Source organism: Lissotriton helveticus, chromosome 4_1 (genome assembly GCF_964261635.1).
Source record: "Lissotriton helveticus chromosome 4_1, aLisHel1.1, whole genome shotgun sequence".
Lineage (NCBI taxonomy): Eukaryota > Metazoa > Chordata > Amphibia > Caudata > Salamandridae > Lissotriton > Lissotriton helveticus.
This window is the reverse complement of record NC_136063.1, coordinates 706,572,466-706,591,830: the sequence shown is the minus strand read 5'-3', so window position 1 is coordinate 706,591,830 and position 19,365 is coordinate 706,572,466. Positions and strand designations below refer to the sequence as shown.

General features: G+C 41.8%; 1 protein-coding gene across 3 annotated transcripts in view; it reads left to right on the top strand.

The window, feature by feature from the left end:
* Nucleotides 1-19,365, top strand: part of SPIDR (scaffold protein involved in DNA repair) — a 2,204,159-nt gene that overhangs the window by 1,085,092 nt on the left and 1,099,702 nt on the right. For all 3 annotated transcript variants that reach the window (XM_078687327.1, XM_078687328.1, XM_078687326.1), the window contains exon 9: nt 17,589-17,766. In XM_078687327.1, the coding sequence (XP_078543453.1) occupies nt 17,589-17,766 (178 nt within the window). The remainder of the gene's footprint in view (nt 1-17,588; nt 17,767-19,365) is intronic.

Here is a 19,365-nt window from a genome sequence, read left to right as displayed (position 1 = left end):
TCTTTGTGGACGATGGCGATTCCGCCTCCCACTCCGTTGGTGCGGTCTCTGCGTGAGATCTTGTAGCCCTGTGGGATGGCTATGGTGATGTCTGGTGCTGAGGTGGTGTTCAGCCAGGTCTCCGTTAGGAAGGCGACGTCTGGGTCGGTGGAGTCTAGGAGGTCCCAGAGTTCGATGGCGTGTTTGCGAGCGGAGCGAGTGTTGAGGAGGATGCATCGGAGGTGGCTGGGTTCTTTGGCTGGTTTTTTGGTGGGCTGGATGCTGGTGTAGCTGCAGTTGCGGCAGGTGAAGGGTCCTTCGGTGCGCTTCGTGGTGGCTCGGTAGCAGGGGTGGGCTCGTCCGGTGTTGAGTGCGCGGAGGGTGCTGGAGTCGTAGTGCAGTCTGGCGCTGCGGGGGGCGCGGGGTCCAGGGGGTCTGGCGCTGGGCGTGGTCCAGGCGCGGACGGGCGCAGACGAGCTTGCCTTTGGCGCGCCGCTGCGCACGTCCGCTGCGCTTCCGCGCGGCGTCCTCCGTAAATAGACAAGTGGGAGGGAGGAGCAGCTGGGAGACGGGAGCGGGGTGGCCAATGGGCGTCAGAGGGAGCGGGCACAGAAGGGAAAAGGGGCGGGCTGCAGGGGAGCAGGGGCGGGAAGTGGGGGGGGGGCACAGAAGCGGGACACAGTCACGGAGGGATAAATAACACATAAACAGAAAAGTAAACTGGCAACAGGCACTAACAGGGCACAAGGCAGCAGAAGAAACACTGGGGCAAAAACAATACTACTTCACGAGTGCGGGTGCGGCGGCGGGCTTGCGGCAGCAGCGGTGAGGGCAGGAGTCCTGGTCACCCACGGGGGGGGGGAGCCGTGCGGTGTGTGGAGCGATTAGCCTGGCCTTGATACAAAAAGGGACAACCTTGAATTGGGCACAAGGGAGAAAGCAGGCAGATTACAAGGTTACCAGTTTGTTATTGTAAAACTGGAACAAGTGGTGAACAAAGTAGGGTTTTCATTATGCAAACCTTTTTGCATTGAAACCTATAATACACTTTATCCAAAATATGCAGCTTTTGACAGACCTGGGATAAGTTTGACAACATAATAAGGTTTTACAAGCATTTTGCTGCCAAACTACACTAGAAGAGTCAGCACACAGTGATACAATGCCTACACTAGGGGTGTGTGGGTGTATTGAATCTGCATAGATAATTCTTTATCTTCCAATATGCTCTGAGAACCTGATTATAGAAGCATTTGCATTAGGCAGAAGAAATATGTCCCTGGTTAGACATAAATGATAAATTCAAGCTTTACATAGTTGAGCTATCACTGTTTACCCACTGGCCAGGCAGACACCTTTGATATCCCTCAGGGGACAATGCCCCACCACCAAAGGACTAGAACCTCAACCCATCATTTCTGCCTCATTTCTTCTAAAGTTGCCACCAGACCTAATAATACCCATTAAAGATATTGAAATCCTTCCTACACATGCAAGAAATGAGTTGGGATGAGCTGTTACTTATAAAGTGCAAAGGATGTCCTAAGGCACCTTGGTACTGAAATAACATCAGACAATATATGAAGATAATAAAATATATTAATTCTAATAGTCACCCTAAGCAGAGAATGGTCCTCTGTTTTGCGCAAGCGTCTGTGCATTTCAAATAGAGGAAGCAACACAAGAGAAGGAACATCCACCTCTATCCCCCACTGAGTCTTTCTAAATTTGGTGACTGATAGCAGGAAAGAAGAGCCACAATGAAGGCAGATTTAAGAGAACTAACTGGGGTGGTAGAAGTTTCATTACCTTACCTTATGCTATCCAATCTGCTCCCAATCTTCTCACCTTTAGAAAGGAGTGGAAATTGTGTCTTTTTAACTACTAAGCCCTGTTCCATTCTACAGTTGTTCCTTGTTTAAACCTGTGAGCTAGCGCCTGGACACCTTCGGGTAATTGAGCTCTTTACCAATTTATTTAACATAATATAACAAGGCATCCTTTGTCTTGGAAAACACACATAAGCAGCATGGGGATTGTTTCATAATGGCTCTATGATCAAAGCAGAATGTGTTATAATGGTTCCTATGTTCTTGTATGAATATTATAATGATCGATGACAGATTCGAAGACTAAGGCCATCATTTCAAGTTATGTAATATGTGGGCTATAATTATCTAGTTAATGCACCACTAACCTAGTGTGGGAGAATTAATGGGCAACATTATTAGCTTCTCCTGAGTTATCCACCTCCGAATGAACCTAACACGTGCAATAAGTATTTATCACCCCGATGTGTTGATATTTTGAATTTATGTCTTAGCATTTTATCGTGTTAGGTTTCCTCAGCCTTTTTCTGAGGAAATCTGTCAGGAGACAATTGCATAATATGGTAACCAATGCTCAACTCGGAATTCCGACCTTTGTGCAAACATTCTTTTGTACCTGAATAAGAATTTAAAACACAACTTTGAATCGGGGGCTAAGTAAAATATGCATGTTTATAAAAGGCAAGGATAGGTTATTTCAATAGTAATTTTGCCTAGCTCTGCATTGCCGTTATTAGTGGCTTGCAGTGCTGGAGGGTTCAAGTATGTTGTAATGGATTGTACTTGTTGTGTTTATGCAGTACTTCATACACCCTACGAGGTGTCAAACCATTTGTGAATGGGTAGCACGCTAGGTGTATACTTTCTGAGAGGTAATGTAAGGTTCTGAAATGCTCCCCCCTTATGGAATCTTATTAAAGAGGTTTCCACTACATATAGTCTAATTGTGTATTACTGAAAATATATTTTTAATGCACTGTTTTTATCTTAAACCTTGAGGGCCTGATGTACCAAATATCAATTTTAAAAAAGATATGGCAAATTGTGCACCAACTGTTTGCGAATGGAAAATAGTTTTGTAAACTGACTGATGTATAATTAGGTCTGTTCACCAAATTTCAAACCATAATCTTTCATAATCTGCCCTACTTCTTTAGTATTAACAAGTAGAACGCAAATTGCATGATTGTATGCCATTACGGGGATATATCGTGGCCTGCTTGGGGTCAACAGATCGCAATGCCTATGATCGCATTTAAATAAAGGAAACTTTTTTTTAAATCCAGCCTGCTTTTCTAAAAGTAAACGGCTGCATTTAAAAAAAAAAAATTTACATTTGTTTGTGATTTGTGTGGCCTCTTGGACCTCTCTCTTCTCCATAACAAATTTTGTTTTTCACTTTCACATTGCTAAACACAATTCAGGAGTCAGTAACTTTTCAATGTTTTATGCCTAGATTTACAGTTGCAAAACATTGGTACATACCATAACAAATCGCTATTTAGAAGGGACACCATAAACACACCCCTTTCGAATAGTGATTCATCATGCCTTTCGAACCCCATTTTACAATTTAGTAGCCTGTTACAGAATCACAAAATGGATTTAGTACATTAAAAAAGCTGTCTAGTGGTCGCATACCCTGTGATTTTGTAAATTGTAGGCTTTATTAGGACCGTAAAATGGCTTAGTACATTAGTCCTAAAATCTTTTTGTACATATTGCTGCAGTCTACCTTATACTGTGTGTAATACAATTTTAAAATATTGACTTCTATATTTACAGTGCTTTTCGTTGGAGGCAGTACTCTCGTAGCATTATAAATACAAATTATTAATACCTAGTGCACCAACCAGAATTGGGTTTGTGACTGTCTTGTTACACGTAGAGGCATCTGCAGTGATTACGTTAACCACTTGAGCTTTCATAACATAAAAGAATGATTATGCACTGGTAAACTAACTTCAATTTATTTTAATTTACACGAAGGTGAAAAGACAACAAAACAGTTGTAGAATATTTAGTTCTTTTTTAGCCTCGTCTCTGACCCGGTCCCCTTTGCAAGCACAGTTCCCATACTTTGGCTTGTAGATAGAAATGAGAAGGGCCTGTGACACACACACTGGTCAACAGTAGCAGGGATAGCAAAGTCAGATTACTGGAAGAGCTAACACAACCGCTTAGTCAGGTTGTTTCAGATAAAATAGATTCGATGGGGAAGAACATCCAAAAGGCTCTTAGGCTGTTAACTACAGATCGGGTGCGGATTCAGAATGGAGTAGAGCGACAGATTAAACACTGTTCAAAAATGATGTAATCAGATTTCAAATAAGTCAATGAAGTGTGCAGTTTCAAAGTTTCTTAAGGATCAGTGAGTTTACCAATAAACTACCCCCCCCCAACTCTTTTTTCCTGGATGACTCCTTATGAAGGTTGATTCACAGAACACATTTACTGAGTTTGCTCTCATTCCTTGACATAATTCACAAGTTAATCCTTTCTACAAAAGGGTTCTAAGACACAGTGTTATTTTACGTTTTGCATTGTCACCAGTTTTCTATGCCGTGTTTCCTTTTTTATTTTATTTTTTTGTGTGTCGTTTGCAAACTCGAACGTAGCTGTGGGATTAGTTTAAACACACAAAAAAGGGCCGCAAGGCCAGGGAGAGCCACACGTGACTGGCAGGGTGAGAATGCCATCAGTTTTATTGAGGGCTCATGGAGAGTCATTCAAGCAAGAACACAACTTTTCACATCAGACATTGAACACCTACCAATCTAACTTTTGTGAGGATTTAAAAAAAAAATTCAGCATATGCAAAATATCTTACAACTCGATGTATGCATAAATATCAATTCCCAAATTAAGTAGAACAAGTATCACTTATTATATTCCCTAGCTTATAAATTTACCCTGCAACTCCCCATAGTACAAATCCAGGGAGTAATCTAGGGGGTGAGGAATGGCAGGAGGAGGACCACCGCCAAATCAGATTTCAGGGTAAGTGTGAATGCTAGTTTCAGTTTAACTATAGGTCTAGGTGTCCCACTAAGGCAGTAGCAAGAGCAGTACCTTTGTACCAGGAACCTTCTGAAAAGTAAAATTCAAAGGGAAACATACCAAGAACCTCATTCTTTATCCCTCTGTCTGAGATTTCTGGCTTCACTATAGCAAGCCTCCAGATAAGCTACTGCTGACTCCACCTACATGAATATTTTAGCATTGAGCTCAACCCTGAGTTTTACAGGATGCCACATTGATGACCCCCGGTTCAATTTGGTGTGGCCTGTTTGGCTATACTGAAATCTGCTACTTCTGCATTGTGGTGATTGCTTTAATCCCGTAAAATAAGAACAGTGCTCCCATGTAGGCTAGCGCCTCTTTTTCCTGGCGTCTCGCAACACGAGCTCTCTTCCTGATTGATTGCACAGCTCTGTGATCACTGTACCTTTAGACCCCAAAGATCCCTTTGAGACGCTTGTTTGTAGTCTGCATGCTTTTCGTAGCACGACCAGTGTTGAAAGTTCAGTCATGGGGATCTCCTCCTCCAGAAACCTGTTATTTGCCAGAGACGACCTCAGAGAATTCACCTCGGAGACACCCATGAGGTGGAGTTTTGAAGCCCTCTCTGTACTCCATATATTTAAGCTGTATTTCTAGTCAGATCATTGCAGTGATTACGCAGGGTTTGAACTACTTATGACCTTTGTCAGCTGACTCTAGCCCTGCCACCAGGGTTTACATCTACAAGAGTCGATGGACTGCCCCCTGTAGCACCCCTTCTGTTTTTTCTACCCTCTTTCCAGCAATGAGAGGATGGCTTCAATTAAAGTGACAAACAATGCTCCTGGTCATTTACTGTAGTATGCGCAAAGCTGCTGAGATTACAAAATCGCTCCCTCTGGCTTCTCTCTTTGCTCATGGTCTTCAGCGTGGTCTCTTCTTCCTCCCCCTTTGGTTTTTTTGGAGGTCCCTTTGATCTCCTTTGGAGCTCTGATGGCTCCCTTCCACCCTGTCTTTGCTCCCATTGTGTTCCATGATGTTTCCAGTTCAGGTAGTCCATAAAGGGAGCACAACTCTCCAGGTCTATCAGCCTATGCACACCACACTCTCCCTAGTACCATAAACCTCTAAACTGGACAGTGAACCGACTTCCCTGCGGTAGGCACCAACCTCAGAAAATATACCAATATTTTATAAGAAACAGAGTAATATCTGTGTGCAAACTTCAACAGTGTTCTCTGTCCAACAGCACCACCCTTTCTCTCAGGGTCATTCGTATATGTAAGCTGTATCAAGCTGCACCACTTTCCAATTGTATACAATCAAATCAATTTATATCCAGTCCGTTTTGAAAAAGTAATTGAAATTCCTTCTTTATTGCTTTCCTTTTAAATGAGCCACAGCCAACGCGTTTCGTTCTGCTAACAGAACTTGTTCAGGGCTGTAAGTTAAAACACATATAAAAAACTACATGTAAAAACAATAATAAACACAGACATTATATACCAAATTTAACATGACACATGTAATACAAGTAAATACATGAGTAACAGCACATGTTTTATGTTATATACAACCTCATGAGTCATTAAGAACTCTTTAGGATTAAACATAAAATTACCCTATACATGACCATAAACCTCCTATAGTGTACCAAATGTCCCAGTTTCCCAGTGGAACTTGGGAACGCAGCCCTGCGCAGGAGTGTTCCACTGGCTACCGCACGCTTCACCTTCAGCAGCTAGTATCAGCCGGGCCCTCTTCAGCCACCCGGGTCCCACACCCTCAATCCAACTAGCTGGCGGGTGCTATCTTGCATGTTGTCTTCACAGCGATGAGCGCCCTCAAGGTCTTCTTTGGAGCACAGCATCCAATGAGGCTACCAAAACCCTAGGGACAGCAGGCATGCCCCGTGTCCCCAGGCACCTCCCTGGATCCAGATATCCTAACCTCCAAGCCACCCAAGGCCACCCAAATAGAGCCACGCTGGAGCTGTGAGGAGGGGCGCCCAGAACCTGGCAATTGCCCTTCCCCTAGTCTGACTGTTTTTTAAAGCAACAATTGTGTTCTCATGATTTGTTCCTTGAATAGTGGCTGTAAAATTGCCTTCCAATATTTTTGGTTTATGGAGAAGCTTATACCTTTTTTCACTGCTCTTCTCTTATATGTTTGTCCTCGGTGCACCTAGTCCTTGTTTGGTTGCCGCTTAGGCAGGTGCTATTGTTATCCCTACCCAGGTGAAAGGGCCTCCGCTATGACCAGCATTAGCACTGAGCGGCAGCCTTTTGTTTTTAGCACCTACTGAAGTGGTGCAGCCTCTGTCAGTGTTTGTGGTGGTTCTGCTTTTCAGCTCGGTTGCAAAAAGGAGGAAGCCGAACCACATTTGACATCATTTGGTCTCAGTTCGAGCCTATTGTTCACATAAATTCCTTGAACCTTCTTTCAAAATGTCAGCTATGTTTTTCTTGACCCATATCGCCTTTTCTTTAAGTAAACAGTCTCCTACCTCATCGCACAATTTCCTACCCAATGTGCACTGGAATATAAACTATATTTACCATTTTCGTCATTAAACCAAAATTGCAACCCGTGTGGACGTTGCATAATAATTGTGAAACCTGAATCTTTCAGTTTGAGAGGAATCGCTGAATAGAGGCAAACATTTTTAACAGGGCCACCTGTGACGAAGGGTACATTTTCGCTTATCTTATAACCTTTAGTATAAAACAAGGTGCTTGAGCTTGACATTACTGAGATAAGACACAGCTGCTTCCTTGGTGAGTGTTTTAAAGTACCGTGGGGCCATTTCCTGATCATTGGTGCCTTGGCCTACTCCACCAGAACGGCTTACCTTGAAAGGCCCACTCCAAGAGATTCTTCTAGAAATATCTAATTAGGTATTCCACTGTGGCCCAGTATCCCTGGAGGGACCCCTGTGGAATCAGAACAAGCATTTGGAATGGAACACGTCTCGCATTTACGAGAGTTTAAGCTATGGCATTTTAAATGACAATGCCTTTTATTTATCTGTTTTGATTATTAACACATAAATAAAAGGCATTGTCATTTACAATGCCAATAGCTCAAACTCTTGTTAATGTGAGACCTATTTCATTTCAAAGAAGTCCTGGGCTGCTTGGAAAGTGAAGGTGTGCACTGAATGTTGCAGGGAAGTATGTCGTGCCTGCAGTAGGAGAAACTCATTAAAGAAAATAGTGCTTACAGACTAAAGAAGACATACGGTGTAACAACAGAAGTAAAAGGACCAGGCCTTGTGGGAGGTTACAAATTAAGACAAGGCGGTACTAAGGAGGGACAAACAAGCCTATTAACTAATCAGAAGCCAGCATTTACAAAGGACAATGATACAAGCCAATTCAAATGTGGATGGAGAGTGGGCGGAGCTTCTAGTCCATACTCGAATACAGCATGCCACATAGAGCAGCGCATTCGCTGCCCATGCTTGACTTAAAAAGCCCAGAAACAGTAATCCTGCGCACTGGGAATGTGTTCCTCTATTCCCAGCATTATTGTGCAGTGATAACTTGATTGAGTGTACTAACAACCCAAAGACCCTTTGTCAGTGTCATGCACAGCTGACATGTGTTCTGACCAGAGCAAAACCAGCACAGAGCAAAAGTGGCCAGAAATGTCTCCACCAGCTAAATATTTGCTGTTGGAACTTTAGACTCAACAATTGCAGTCACTATTGGACATCCCAAATATCCTTTGAATAGTACACAAGGCCCAGTTTCACCATCAGGGGGGTATTTTGTACGAGGTGAGAACTTTCATGCAACTAGTTGCAGCAAAATATGTAGTTATTAATATAAAGGTAGTTATTTTCCCCTCGTTAGACAAATTAGACACATGTATGGGAACCCTGTAGGAATGTAATCCAGGTTTAACCCCAGCAGTGATTAAGACACCACATTGTGTGTTCAAGGTTGTGTACCAAAATGAAGGCTTTCTCAAATCTCTGGTACATTAACGCCATCCAGCAACACATTGTTGAATCTAAGACGGTTCTTTTGGATCTCTACTTATTTCAAATTGCAATGGTCACACTTCAGTTGTCTGGTACTCGACCTTGAGAAAGCCTTTCACTCCTTGGAGTGGGAATTCCTTTTTGCCACCCTGGCTCGATACAGCATCAGAGGCAGATTCCTCCACTTGGTCTGCTTGCTGTATACAACTCCCACAGCTAGGGTAAAGACTGGCCCCTATATCTCCACTCCCATACCGGTGGGGCGCAGCCCTTGTCAGGGATGCCCGCTGTCCCTGTTACTTTTCTCCCTGGCCATAGAACAGCTTGCTGCTTCTGTCCGGGGGCAGGTTGCAGACTGGGGAATCCTCCTAGGAGACGACACACATGTAGTTTCGTTGTATGCTGATGACATTCTAGTGTACATCCGAGGCGTGCAGGCGATCCCTCTTATTTTGGCCCAAACACTCCGTTATTTCGCAGCCCTTTCTGGACTGCGGGTTAACTGGAACAAAACATGTCTCTACCCATTTGCGTCCGGCTGCCCCAACCCTGTTTTCACCCTCAACGGTATCCCCATCAAGTGGCAACCCAACACATTCCATTTAACAGTGGTTAAGAGTGTATAATCAACAAACAGATCTGCTGGGCGGTATTCTTGGGAAAGCGATCACAGCTCTCCGTTCCTAGATGTACTTCTGGCACGCGCTTCCATTGTCGGCCATGGGCTTGATAGCCCTCCTAAAGATGGTAGCCCTGCCCAGACTGCTATACTATTTTACTAATCTGCCAATCTACATGTTATTTTTCGTGCGTTTGAGCATGTCATGAGAGAATTTATATGGAACAACTCCTGGGGTGTGGCACTTTCTAAACTCTACTTGCCAACCGACCGGGGTGGACTGGCAGTGCCAAACATGGAGCAATACTACCTCACCTCACAGCTTCAATGGGTGGCCATGTGGTACTTCAACCGACTGACACTGCCACTCTCTGATCATCCTGGTCGATCACGTCAGTACTCTATTTGTTTCTACCCATCGCCAAAAGTAGACCACCTGAACCTCTACTTCTGGGAGCCGCATACCGATGCTACAGCAGAAGTATATACAAAACACGTTCGTCAATACCATACTCTGAGTGACTACAAACCCGCTAGATGAAAAGCATTTGCTAAGATAACTTCATATAATTTTGGTGTGGTGGATTAGTTGTCTAGTCAGGGAAACTATGGTGTTTCATATTTAGAAATTTGCAGTATGATGTTTAATAGGTGAAGGCATTTGTGATGAATTTGATTTTAAGTTCCCCACTGATGTACAACTTTTGCATCAGTAATGTTTGTGTTGTACCCTACATGCATGTATAGATGAATAGGGAAAAATGGTGTGTACGGATGTTTCTTGATGGAGGTGGCTCTATTAGATGGTGACCACTGACACGCTGCATTCGTTTTTTGATGGTGATTGTTGGCAAATGCAGGTGTGGGCGACAGCTGATTCTACCCATTGTTCAGAGATTGGATTTGTGATGCAGGAACGAGATGTGTGATACCATGTGTATATTGATGGGGTTGAATCGAGAGGTCTAGCGAGAAAATGGTAGGAGTGAATCGATTGTTTCATAAAAGTAATTTATGCATTTTCAACTTGAATTATCTTTTCCTTATGTAAAGTTATGACAAAAGTAGTTTGTCTATGCTAAAATAATTTGACAATGAAAAAGTGAAAAATGCAGTCACCAGGTTTGTACATATGGCTAGAAAACAAGTTTACTAACAATTCTGGTTCTTTGTGGTGAATTATTATAAAAGAGGCATATACCCTGCATTGTGGGGGAAAAGTGTGGCTAACCTACCATTAGTGCCAAAGTATAAAACAAGTGACTGAAAAAATAGTGTTTTGTTTTTACTTGTAGATTGGGTACCCCACCCTTATTTTTATGGTTCTTCTTTATAGTTATTAAAAATTGTCTCCTCTAATTAAAAAAATGAACTGCCACCTCACTAACTTACAATATACTCTGTTAGCACTATAGTCTATAATTCTTTGTGGAATAGCAAGGGTTGTTGCAGGTTCTGGAAGAGTTGCAACAACAGCGCATCTTACCAGTGTGGTACTACTAGTAGCATAGCTGGCAGTGGTGCATGCCTGGATTGAAATGCAGTGGCAAGGCAGCCAATTGGTCCTGCTTCTACTAAAGTGGGAGTTCTTTATGCCAGAACTGAGAGTAGTAGAGCACCTTGTCCCCACTGCTTAAAAAGGAGGAGTGTTTGGCACTGCTCTGTGAGGGTACAAGTACTGCAATGTTGTGGGTTGCTTTAGATCAGTATTTAGCCCTCCTGGCCATGCCTTTTAAAGCTGTTCAACTCTTTGGAACCAATTTCTTGGCTCAGTTCTAAGAAAAACAATTAGATCACCTTTGTCTGTAGGTGGAGTGGAAAGTGTCTTTGTCTCATGTCCTCTTAAGAGTGGACTCCATCATTTCCCCGCTCCATTTAGTGTATGGAGAAATTATCTAACATGGCTTTCGACCTTCATCACTCCATCAGTGAGGAGGGGAGCACCAGGGGTACTGGACCAAATAATTTGGACTCCCATTAGCAAGCCTCTTCGGACGATGTTACTGCTTATTTGATCAATGCTAGATCCCTGGCTAAACACACACTGGATATTTTCCAACCTAATTCATCTGACAAAGGGTATATAGTTATTTTTGCAGAAGCTTAGATTTCGAAGACTGCTTTAGCAGACACAGCGGTCGCAATTCCTTTCAATTAATCGAACTCTCATTTAGACTGTCAGAACAGCATATGTGGTGAGATTGCAATGATTTACAATTCTGAGTTTGACTGTGCTACCTTGAAGGCGATCAGTCCCATAATGGTGGAAGGCTGTATATTTTTTTTAAAAATTAATAAACATTGTTCCTTTCCATAGGTCTTCATTTATTAGCTCCCTCTGGCCTCTCCCCTGGCTATATTTCGAATTTTGCTAATAACTTGTCAGAAGAGGTCACCATCAGAGGGCTTCAGTTCGGCAATTTTTCTATTTTGGTGACTTTAATTTACACACTGAATTGGGTGTTTCTCCCTCCGTCTCCCAGGGTATTTAGACTCTCGCCTCTTTAAACTACAGCATAAAGTTAGTGGCTTAACGCATGTGGCTAGCCACACGTTGAATTTTTTTTTTTTGTTCAATTAATTTTCATTTTCATTTTTAAAAGTCAAAATAAATAACAACGGTGTACCATACAATCCTGTACATCTGGTGGGTGCCAGAGCATTTATTAGCAATCTTAAGCAAGTATAGTGGGAGACCTAATGAGATACAACAAGATCTGCAATCAGAGTGAAGTAAACGGTGCTGCGATGGTGTACTATGGAGCCTGGTTTGACAGGAGAGTAACATGGCAAATTGAGTGGTGCATGGGGGAAGAGAGATAGGAATATAGGGAAAGCAAGATTGAAGAGGAAGAAAGAGAGACAGGCAAGAGGAGGACGGAGAGGCAGGGAGGCTAACTGGTTTGGACTCACAACACCAGGGGCACCATCATTCAGGTGCGTGCGCCCAAGTAGAGGGGAGAGAGACATTTGTTATTCCTTATATTAAGGTTAGAACTTGGGGCAAGTTCAGCGTGGTTTGTTTTCTTATAGGTATTTGTCTAGGGCCTCCCGTAGAAGTCTGGATCTGGCAGAGGTGTGTATTTTGGAGTGCAGTATATTGTTTCTCGTATCAAGCATAGTAGGTTCCCCCATTTGTCAAAGGAGCTTGGGGATGTCGTTTTACAATCTGCAAGTATAGTCTTAGTCCCCAATTAGAAGAGGATATCCTCTAGTAGTGCAATATTTCCATTAATTTCAGAGGAAAGGGGATTAGCGTGGATGCTCAGTGCTGTTGTTAAGTCAATTTCTGTTACTGACCCTGAGATTTTCTGTATCAGTAATTGTATTCTTGACCACAGCGGGTGAGACATTTTGCTGGTAAGAAACATGTTGTAGGTCACCTGTGCCTTTCTCGCATCTCCATCATAGGTCCGGATCTCTTATCCCCAGTTTATATAGTCTGGAGGTGATCCAGTAAGTGTTGTGAATTGACCAGAACCTTGACTGTACAAGAGCTGGTGTTATTTTCGTAGGAAAGGAGGATTGCCAAATATTACCCCACCTTTTGTCTGTGAAATCGCTCGACGTATTGATTGTATGAGTCGGAATGTAGAGGTGTTGGGTGTATCCAGGAGTTTATGTACAGGTGAAGTAGTGTGGCCCTCTTTTGTAATTTTCCCCAGGATTTCTGGCAGGTCTTGGTGGTGTGGAGGCTTCAACCTGCTCAATGCATCTTTCAATCTCAGGAATCTATAGAAGTCCATGTTTGAGAAATCGAAACTCCACTGCAAATATGAGAATGGGATGAGTTTTGTAACTGAGCACAGATCATTTATCGAGTTAGTACCTTTCCTAGCCCACGTTTCCCAGTAGATTGTTTTGCCCTTTGCCGTGATTGCACGGTTTTGCCATAGGAACGCTATGGTGGAACCATATGTGCGGTGATCTAATAGTTTGTCCAGTACTAGGAGAGAGGCAACTGTTCCGTTATGATACGTATGGAGTATTCTAAGGGAAGTTTTGACAGATTGTGTATTCTGAGGAAGGGGGAGAGAGGTATAGGGTACATTAACTCAGATTCTTTAGCAAGCCATGGGGGAGAACAGCTCTCTTGCGAATGGAGCCAGCACGCTTCCTGTGAAATTAGAAATGCCTTTTGATAACTAGGATAATCCAAAAGGTTTATATTGCCAGAGAGTTTGTTCTTCTTCAGAATTTTCATGGAGATTCTTGGTTTCTTGTCTTTCCATAGAAAGTCAGAAATGGCTTTATCTATAGATTTTAAGAAGGAGGGAGAGAGGGTGACCAGGAGCATACTTGAAGTGAAATTAATCATTGTGGCGATTATCATCTTGATGGTGTCCACACGTCCCCACCAAGTTATGTTCTTCGGGGACCAAGTGTTAAGGAGTTCCTTGATTTTGGCGAGTGATTTTTGCTCATTTATATCAAAGATGTCCCTTTGATCCGTACAAACCATTATTTGATCCCAATGTTGTTTATCCTTCTTTCGAGGCAGTCCTCAGCTGGCAGCCATTGTCACACTTTTCACCCTTGGTCTAAGTGAATGAGGCCAACTTGTTATCGAATCTAGCCAAGGATCATCCAATATTTGAGGAGAATTTGTAACAGGATGCTGTTTTAACTAATAATTGTTTTTATCATCTGTTGACTCAATTGCTCCTGTTAGGTGTAGGGCCTGATCCAGATCTTGTCCTTCTGCCCCATGGTTTTCGGCCGCATTGAAAGCAGAACAAAAACAAATGTAAGATGTTGGAACGGGCATTGAGACAACAATTTGATAAAGAAATACATAAATCCCCCTTAAAGAAATATCACCATGCCATTCGTCAGACCCAAGCTGATTATTTCTCAGACCAGATTACATATGCTGTATACATATGCTGTAAATAGATCCAGAGAAGTCTTCGGAATAGTTCAATCTTTCCTAGCTACTAAAGGAGACATGCAGATTAAGTTATGTGAAAATCTCTTGCTCTTCTTTCACGAGATAATTGAAAAATCTTTGCAGACTTTAATGTAAGCACAGATGATGTTCCTGATGCTGACTTTTCTTTATCAAGCAACAGGCCTTCGTGACCAATTCTATCTGACTTTGAAAGTATTTAATTGGATGTTTCTGCACAGGCCATTCTGAACTGTTGGTCTGGTTCCCCATTAGATTTGTTTCCTCCTGAGGTCCTAGCTAAGACCGTATATATTCCGAATCCGGCAATTCCCAAAGCCTTGAATAATGCATGCGCCCGTTATTCCTTTTACTAAAAGAGCCTTCCGCAGATCAAATTATTCAAATTTCAGACCAGTCTCCCTTCTACCAGCATGATCTAAATTGCTAGAGAAAATAGTAAATGCTCAGATCAAACAACATCTTGAGGCCAATAATCTTTCGCATAATACTCAGCCTAGTTTCCGGCCATGTCATAGCACGGAGTCTACTCTGATGGAATTAACTGTGTTCATCAAATTGAACCTAAATGAAGGTCAAGTAGCATCCATAGTACTATTGGATCCCTCAGCTGTTATTGACACTGTCTCTCATTCCATTCTGTTAGAAGGGCTTGGATGGAGTGGCATTTGGGTTCTGCCTTACTTTGGCTTAAGTCCTTCTTATGACTGACTGCCACTAGTCTGTCCACAATCTTCTTTTACGTCTTCTAGCAAGAATTTGAGTCACAGTGTCCCATATGGATCTGCCTTGATCCCTACTCTGTTTAATGTTTATAGGGCCTCTTTGACAATCATTATCCCGCTTTTTGGTCTAAAGGTAATGTCTTATTCAGATGACATCCAACTTTTGCTCTCCTTTCTTGCGACAAAATGGATGAAGAGCAGTTCTCTATAACTTAACTCAGATAAAACCGAAATAATTCTCTTCAAGGGTCCACCATCCATGTGTTCAAATGCCTGGTAGCCCGCCAAGTTTCCCAGCTAACCCCTGTGGACAAGACAAGAAATCTTGGTGTTAAATTCGAAAAAGATCTTTCTTTCTGCACTCTAGTGAGAGCTGTTACATGTTCCTGTTTTGCTCTCTTAAATAGTTAAAAAAAGAAAAAAGATCCTTACATAATTCCAGAATATACCAGAAAAATTGTCATACACTCTTATGTCACTTTTCGGCTGGATTATGCAAATATTCTATATTTGGGCCCTCCTGATTATTTACTTTGTCGCTTTTAATTGGTACAAAGTTCAGCCAATAGTCTTCTACTCAAGCTTCCTAGTCAAGAATCCATCTCTCCACAGCTGTGGAATGTTCTTTGGCTCCTGGTGTGTCAGCATTTCCACTTCAAATGCTTAGTGTTAACCTACAAGGCATTTCATAACAGTGGCGCTAAGTATCTGATAGTCAGTGATACTGCCTTTCCAGATCCCCAAGATCCTCTAATCAACTATTGTTGCAAGTACCCAGAGTGCGACACGCACATTTAGGTGGACGTTCTTTTACTTTTCTGGCCAGTAAACTGAGGAATTCCCTTCTGTTTAATGCTCACGCCTCGTCCAACAAACACATTTTCCAAAATCTTTTAAATATTTGCTTTTTCCTCAATACTCTATAGCTCTAAATCAGCCCTACCCCATTTTGAGCTCTGGTGGTGCCAAGACTTCTTTTTGATAGCTGTTCGTAATACAAATGGCTCTTTCATTCATTCCTGTCACCATTTTGTTCGCTGTCTGAGGACGACATGATTGTCTAAGGTCTCAGATCTCCCGCCTTTTACAATTGTCATGTAGTCAATAGTGTTCTAAGGATCCTGGTAAAGCAGTTACACATCTGTGGTCACCTTGCCAATTTTATTTTTTAATTACACTTGGGAATCCAAAATGGCAGGAAGTATAGTGTCCATGGCCACACCTGTTTTGCTTGGTGTATTCAGTGTGGGCAGTGTCTGGGACAGCAACTGAGGAGGGGATGCTATTAGACTTTGTAGAATTTGATATTTTGTTTTGTTGCTGCCTGTGGGCCCACGTTTAAGTTCTTAGCCATCATGTCGCCAGCTACAGTCGTGAGTTGGCCTCAAAATATCTCTCCTTTCTAAGCACAGGTTTGGACCCTCACAATTGCTGTTCCTCCACCTGCCTCAGCATGCCATCAGTTCTATCTTCACTGTTTCTGCAATTCCCTGTGGATCAGCCTTGGGAAGATCCCAGTTACTGCACTAATTTCTGCGCAGTCAGACGCCTCTCTGTGTCTTCAGTCCTGACCACAGGCCTCTGTTCTGTCAGTCCTTGCGGCCTCTACCCATCCCTCCCTGAGCAACTACTAGAACTCTGCTACAGCGATGTGCACGATCATCCGAGATGGGTCTGGTCACCAAATCTTGTACTATCTACAACAGAGGGCTCGGTGCCAGCTTCTTCATTGCCAACCATGACTCTTCGAGAAGGATGGTGCAGGATTCTTGGGGCTAGGACCACAGCCCTCTAAATGTCAGCTGCCAACACCCCCCACATTGGACTTTCACTGGGGTGTTTCTGGTAGGAAGCACTTGCTTCTCCCACAGGAACCATGGTTAGTCTTGCTTCAGAAATGAGTTTCAAGAAACTGCTGTTCCACCTCAAGGGAACACAGTGTCTCTTTGGTAAGCTCCAGTCTGTTGGGTTTATCTAGAGGAAGCATGGACCAGACATATGTGGTAATGGCCGCATCAGAAAATTACTTTGGGCCTGATTCACAAACCTTTTTCTATAAGTATTTGAGATTTCTGTATTTCTAGGAATAAGTCACAGCTACGTCCTGGAAAAAAGCTTGATTAAGCATACTTAGCTGTTACATATAAGAGGAGCCAGTCCAGTAGTTTAAGAAATGTTGTTTGTCTGGGTGAAATGTTAATAAGGTAAGGAACAGTTTTAAAAGAAATAACTTTTTATATAATTTATTTATTAAAGCGGCACTACTGAAGGAGAAAATGTTCTTCCAAAGAAGGGAATTTTAATTTCGTACAACAGTTGGTTTAATTTCTGTTGTGGGTCCTGCAAATATCGTTGCAATAAAAATCAGCTGCAATGAAAAATAAAACATAGTATTCTTGTGACTTTGACTTTATTAAAACATATGCATACGTTCTTGAAATATTCATGCTTTTACATTTGAGGTAAAAAAAAAAAAATATATATATATGTATATATTATTCACCTAATTATGAGTGTTTTGTCTGTTTTTTTCCAGGCAGAAATTAATTCTCCGCAATGAGGCATTGCCTGTGGTGATGAGCACGCATTTTAGTCAGAAGGTCTTACCAGACGAGAAGGAGGAAATAAAGAGCGTGATACCTCTTCCACGCAGAAAGGAGATCGTGTCATTGTCTCGGATATTCCAATTAAACGATGCAGATATAACCTCACAGGTAAAAAGCATTGCGGTCTGGATTTCTATTTTCATTTGATATAGCGTTACGCTGTGGGCCCAAAACTATTTTCTTAAATTTCACTCACTTCCACCCAAATTCTGGCTACCATCATACTCAATTGGTCCTCCGATGGATTTTGTTCTGTGCTGAAAAGGACTGGATATTCGGAGGATGAGCAAAAACCAAATGAGGACCAGGAATATGATAACTGCTACACTCAAACTGTTATTAGTCAAAGTTTAGGTAAGTCAATGCACAGACTTTAAAATATACCAATCAAAAGATTTACCCGCGAGAAGTATATTTATTCAAGGGTAAAGAACATTAAAATAAATGGCATACAATCCTAAATTAAACTAAATAGGTTTAATAAAGCAATATCAAACTGTGAAATCCAAAGGATGAAGGGAAAAATCTTCTTCAGCCGAGGGAAATGTTAGATATCTATAGCATATGGATCAAGAGGAAATCAGTTGAGCCTTATACAAGCTCTTGGTAAAGTTCAGAAAGTTTTAAGAGACCAGTTCGTTAAAGGCAGAATCTGTCTCAGTCTGTTGCTGTAACATTAAAGTCACTACAACACGACAATACAACTAGCGTACCAACCGGCAGCAGATCCCAGTATTATGTCACAGTTCGCATTGTCCTTGGATGTCCAAGCCATCAGTCTCAATGGTGCAAAATGGGTGAGCCAAGTGCAGTTCCAAAATCTGTGTAATTATACACCATGAGTTCCGGGGTGACACCCCTTGACATCATCAGGAATGTCAGACTACTCTATCTCATTGGTCGTTTCCGATAGGATGTGGATGATGTAGTAGGTAAAAAGTATACAATCCGGAAGAATTAGAACACAAGTGTCAACTTTGCTAAAAGTTCCCATAGACTTCAGACGATTCAGTTCATGAGTTCAATTTGAGAAATGAACCAAGGTTTGAGCCCTACATGAAGACGGCTCATTCACGATGAAATTAAGCTAAAATATGAATCTTGCATTGCATAGCATAAACTATTAATTTCTCAAATAAATTAATTAACATTTCAATCAAATCATAATTGTTTCATGTAAGTATACGGTACTCATAGAAATTTTAAAATGTCACTGTTACACTTATATGGAAATAGTATATTTAAATCTACTTTGCATATATGTCATTTTCAGTGTACACGTTACACACAAAATCCTATTTATTTCTACCACATGGTACATTAAATTTGAATATAACATGCCTTAGTTATTTTTTTATCACATTATCTAATCACAGGATCAATGTCATTAAAATGTAAATAATTCACATCTATTTGGTAAATATAAAATATATCATAAGCTTATTCTAGCATTCTGCATGCTTTTACGATGCAGTATCTAAATCAGAATGACTTTTTGTCATTTTCCAGAACCGCGAAGCTTAACACACGTTTGTCATCATCTATATAAAGTTTTGTCATGATTATTTGCTTTCTTATTTGTCACAAATTTGTAAGAGTAAAACCTCTGCTCTATCACATTTAATCCTTTAAGGTGTGAACTAGTCATTGTAGGGAAAATTACGAAAAACACACATATTCGCCAAAGTTTAGAAATTTAACTTGGCC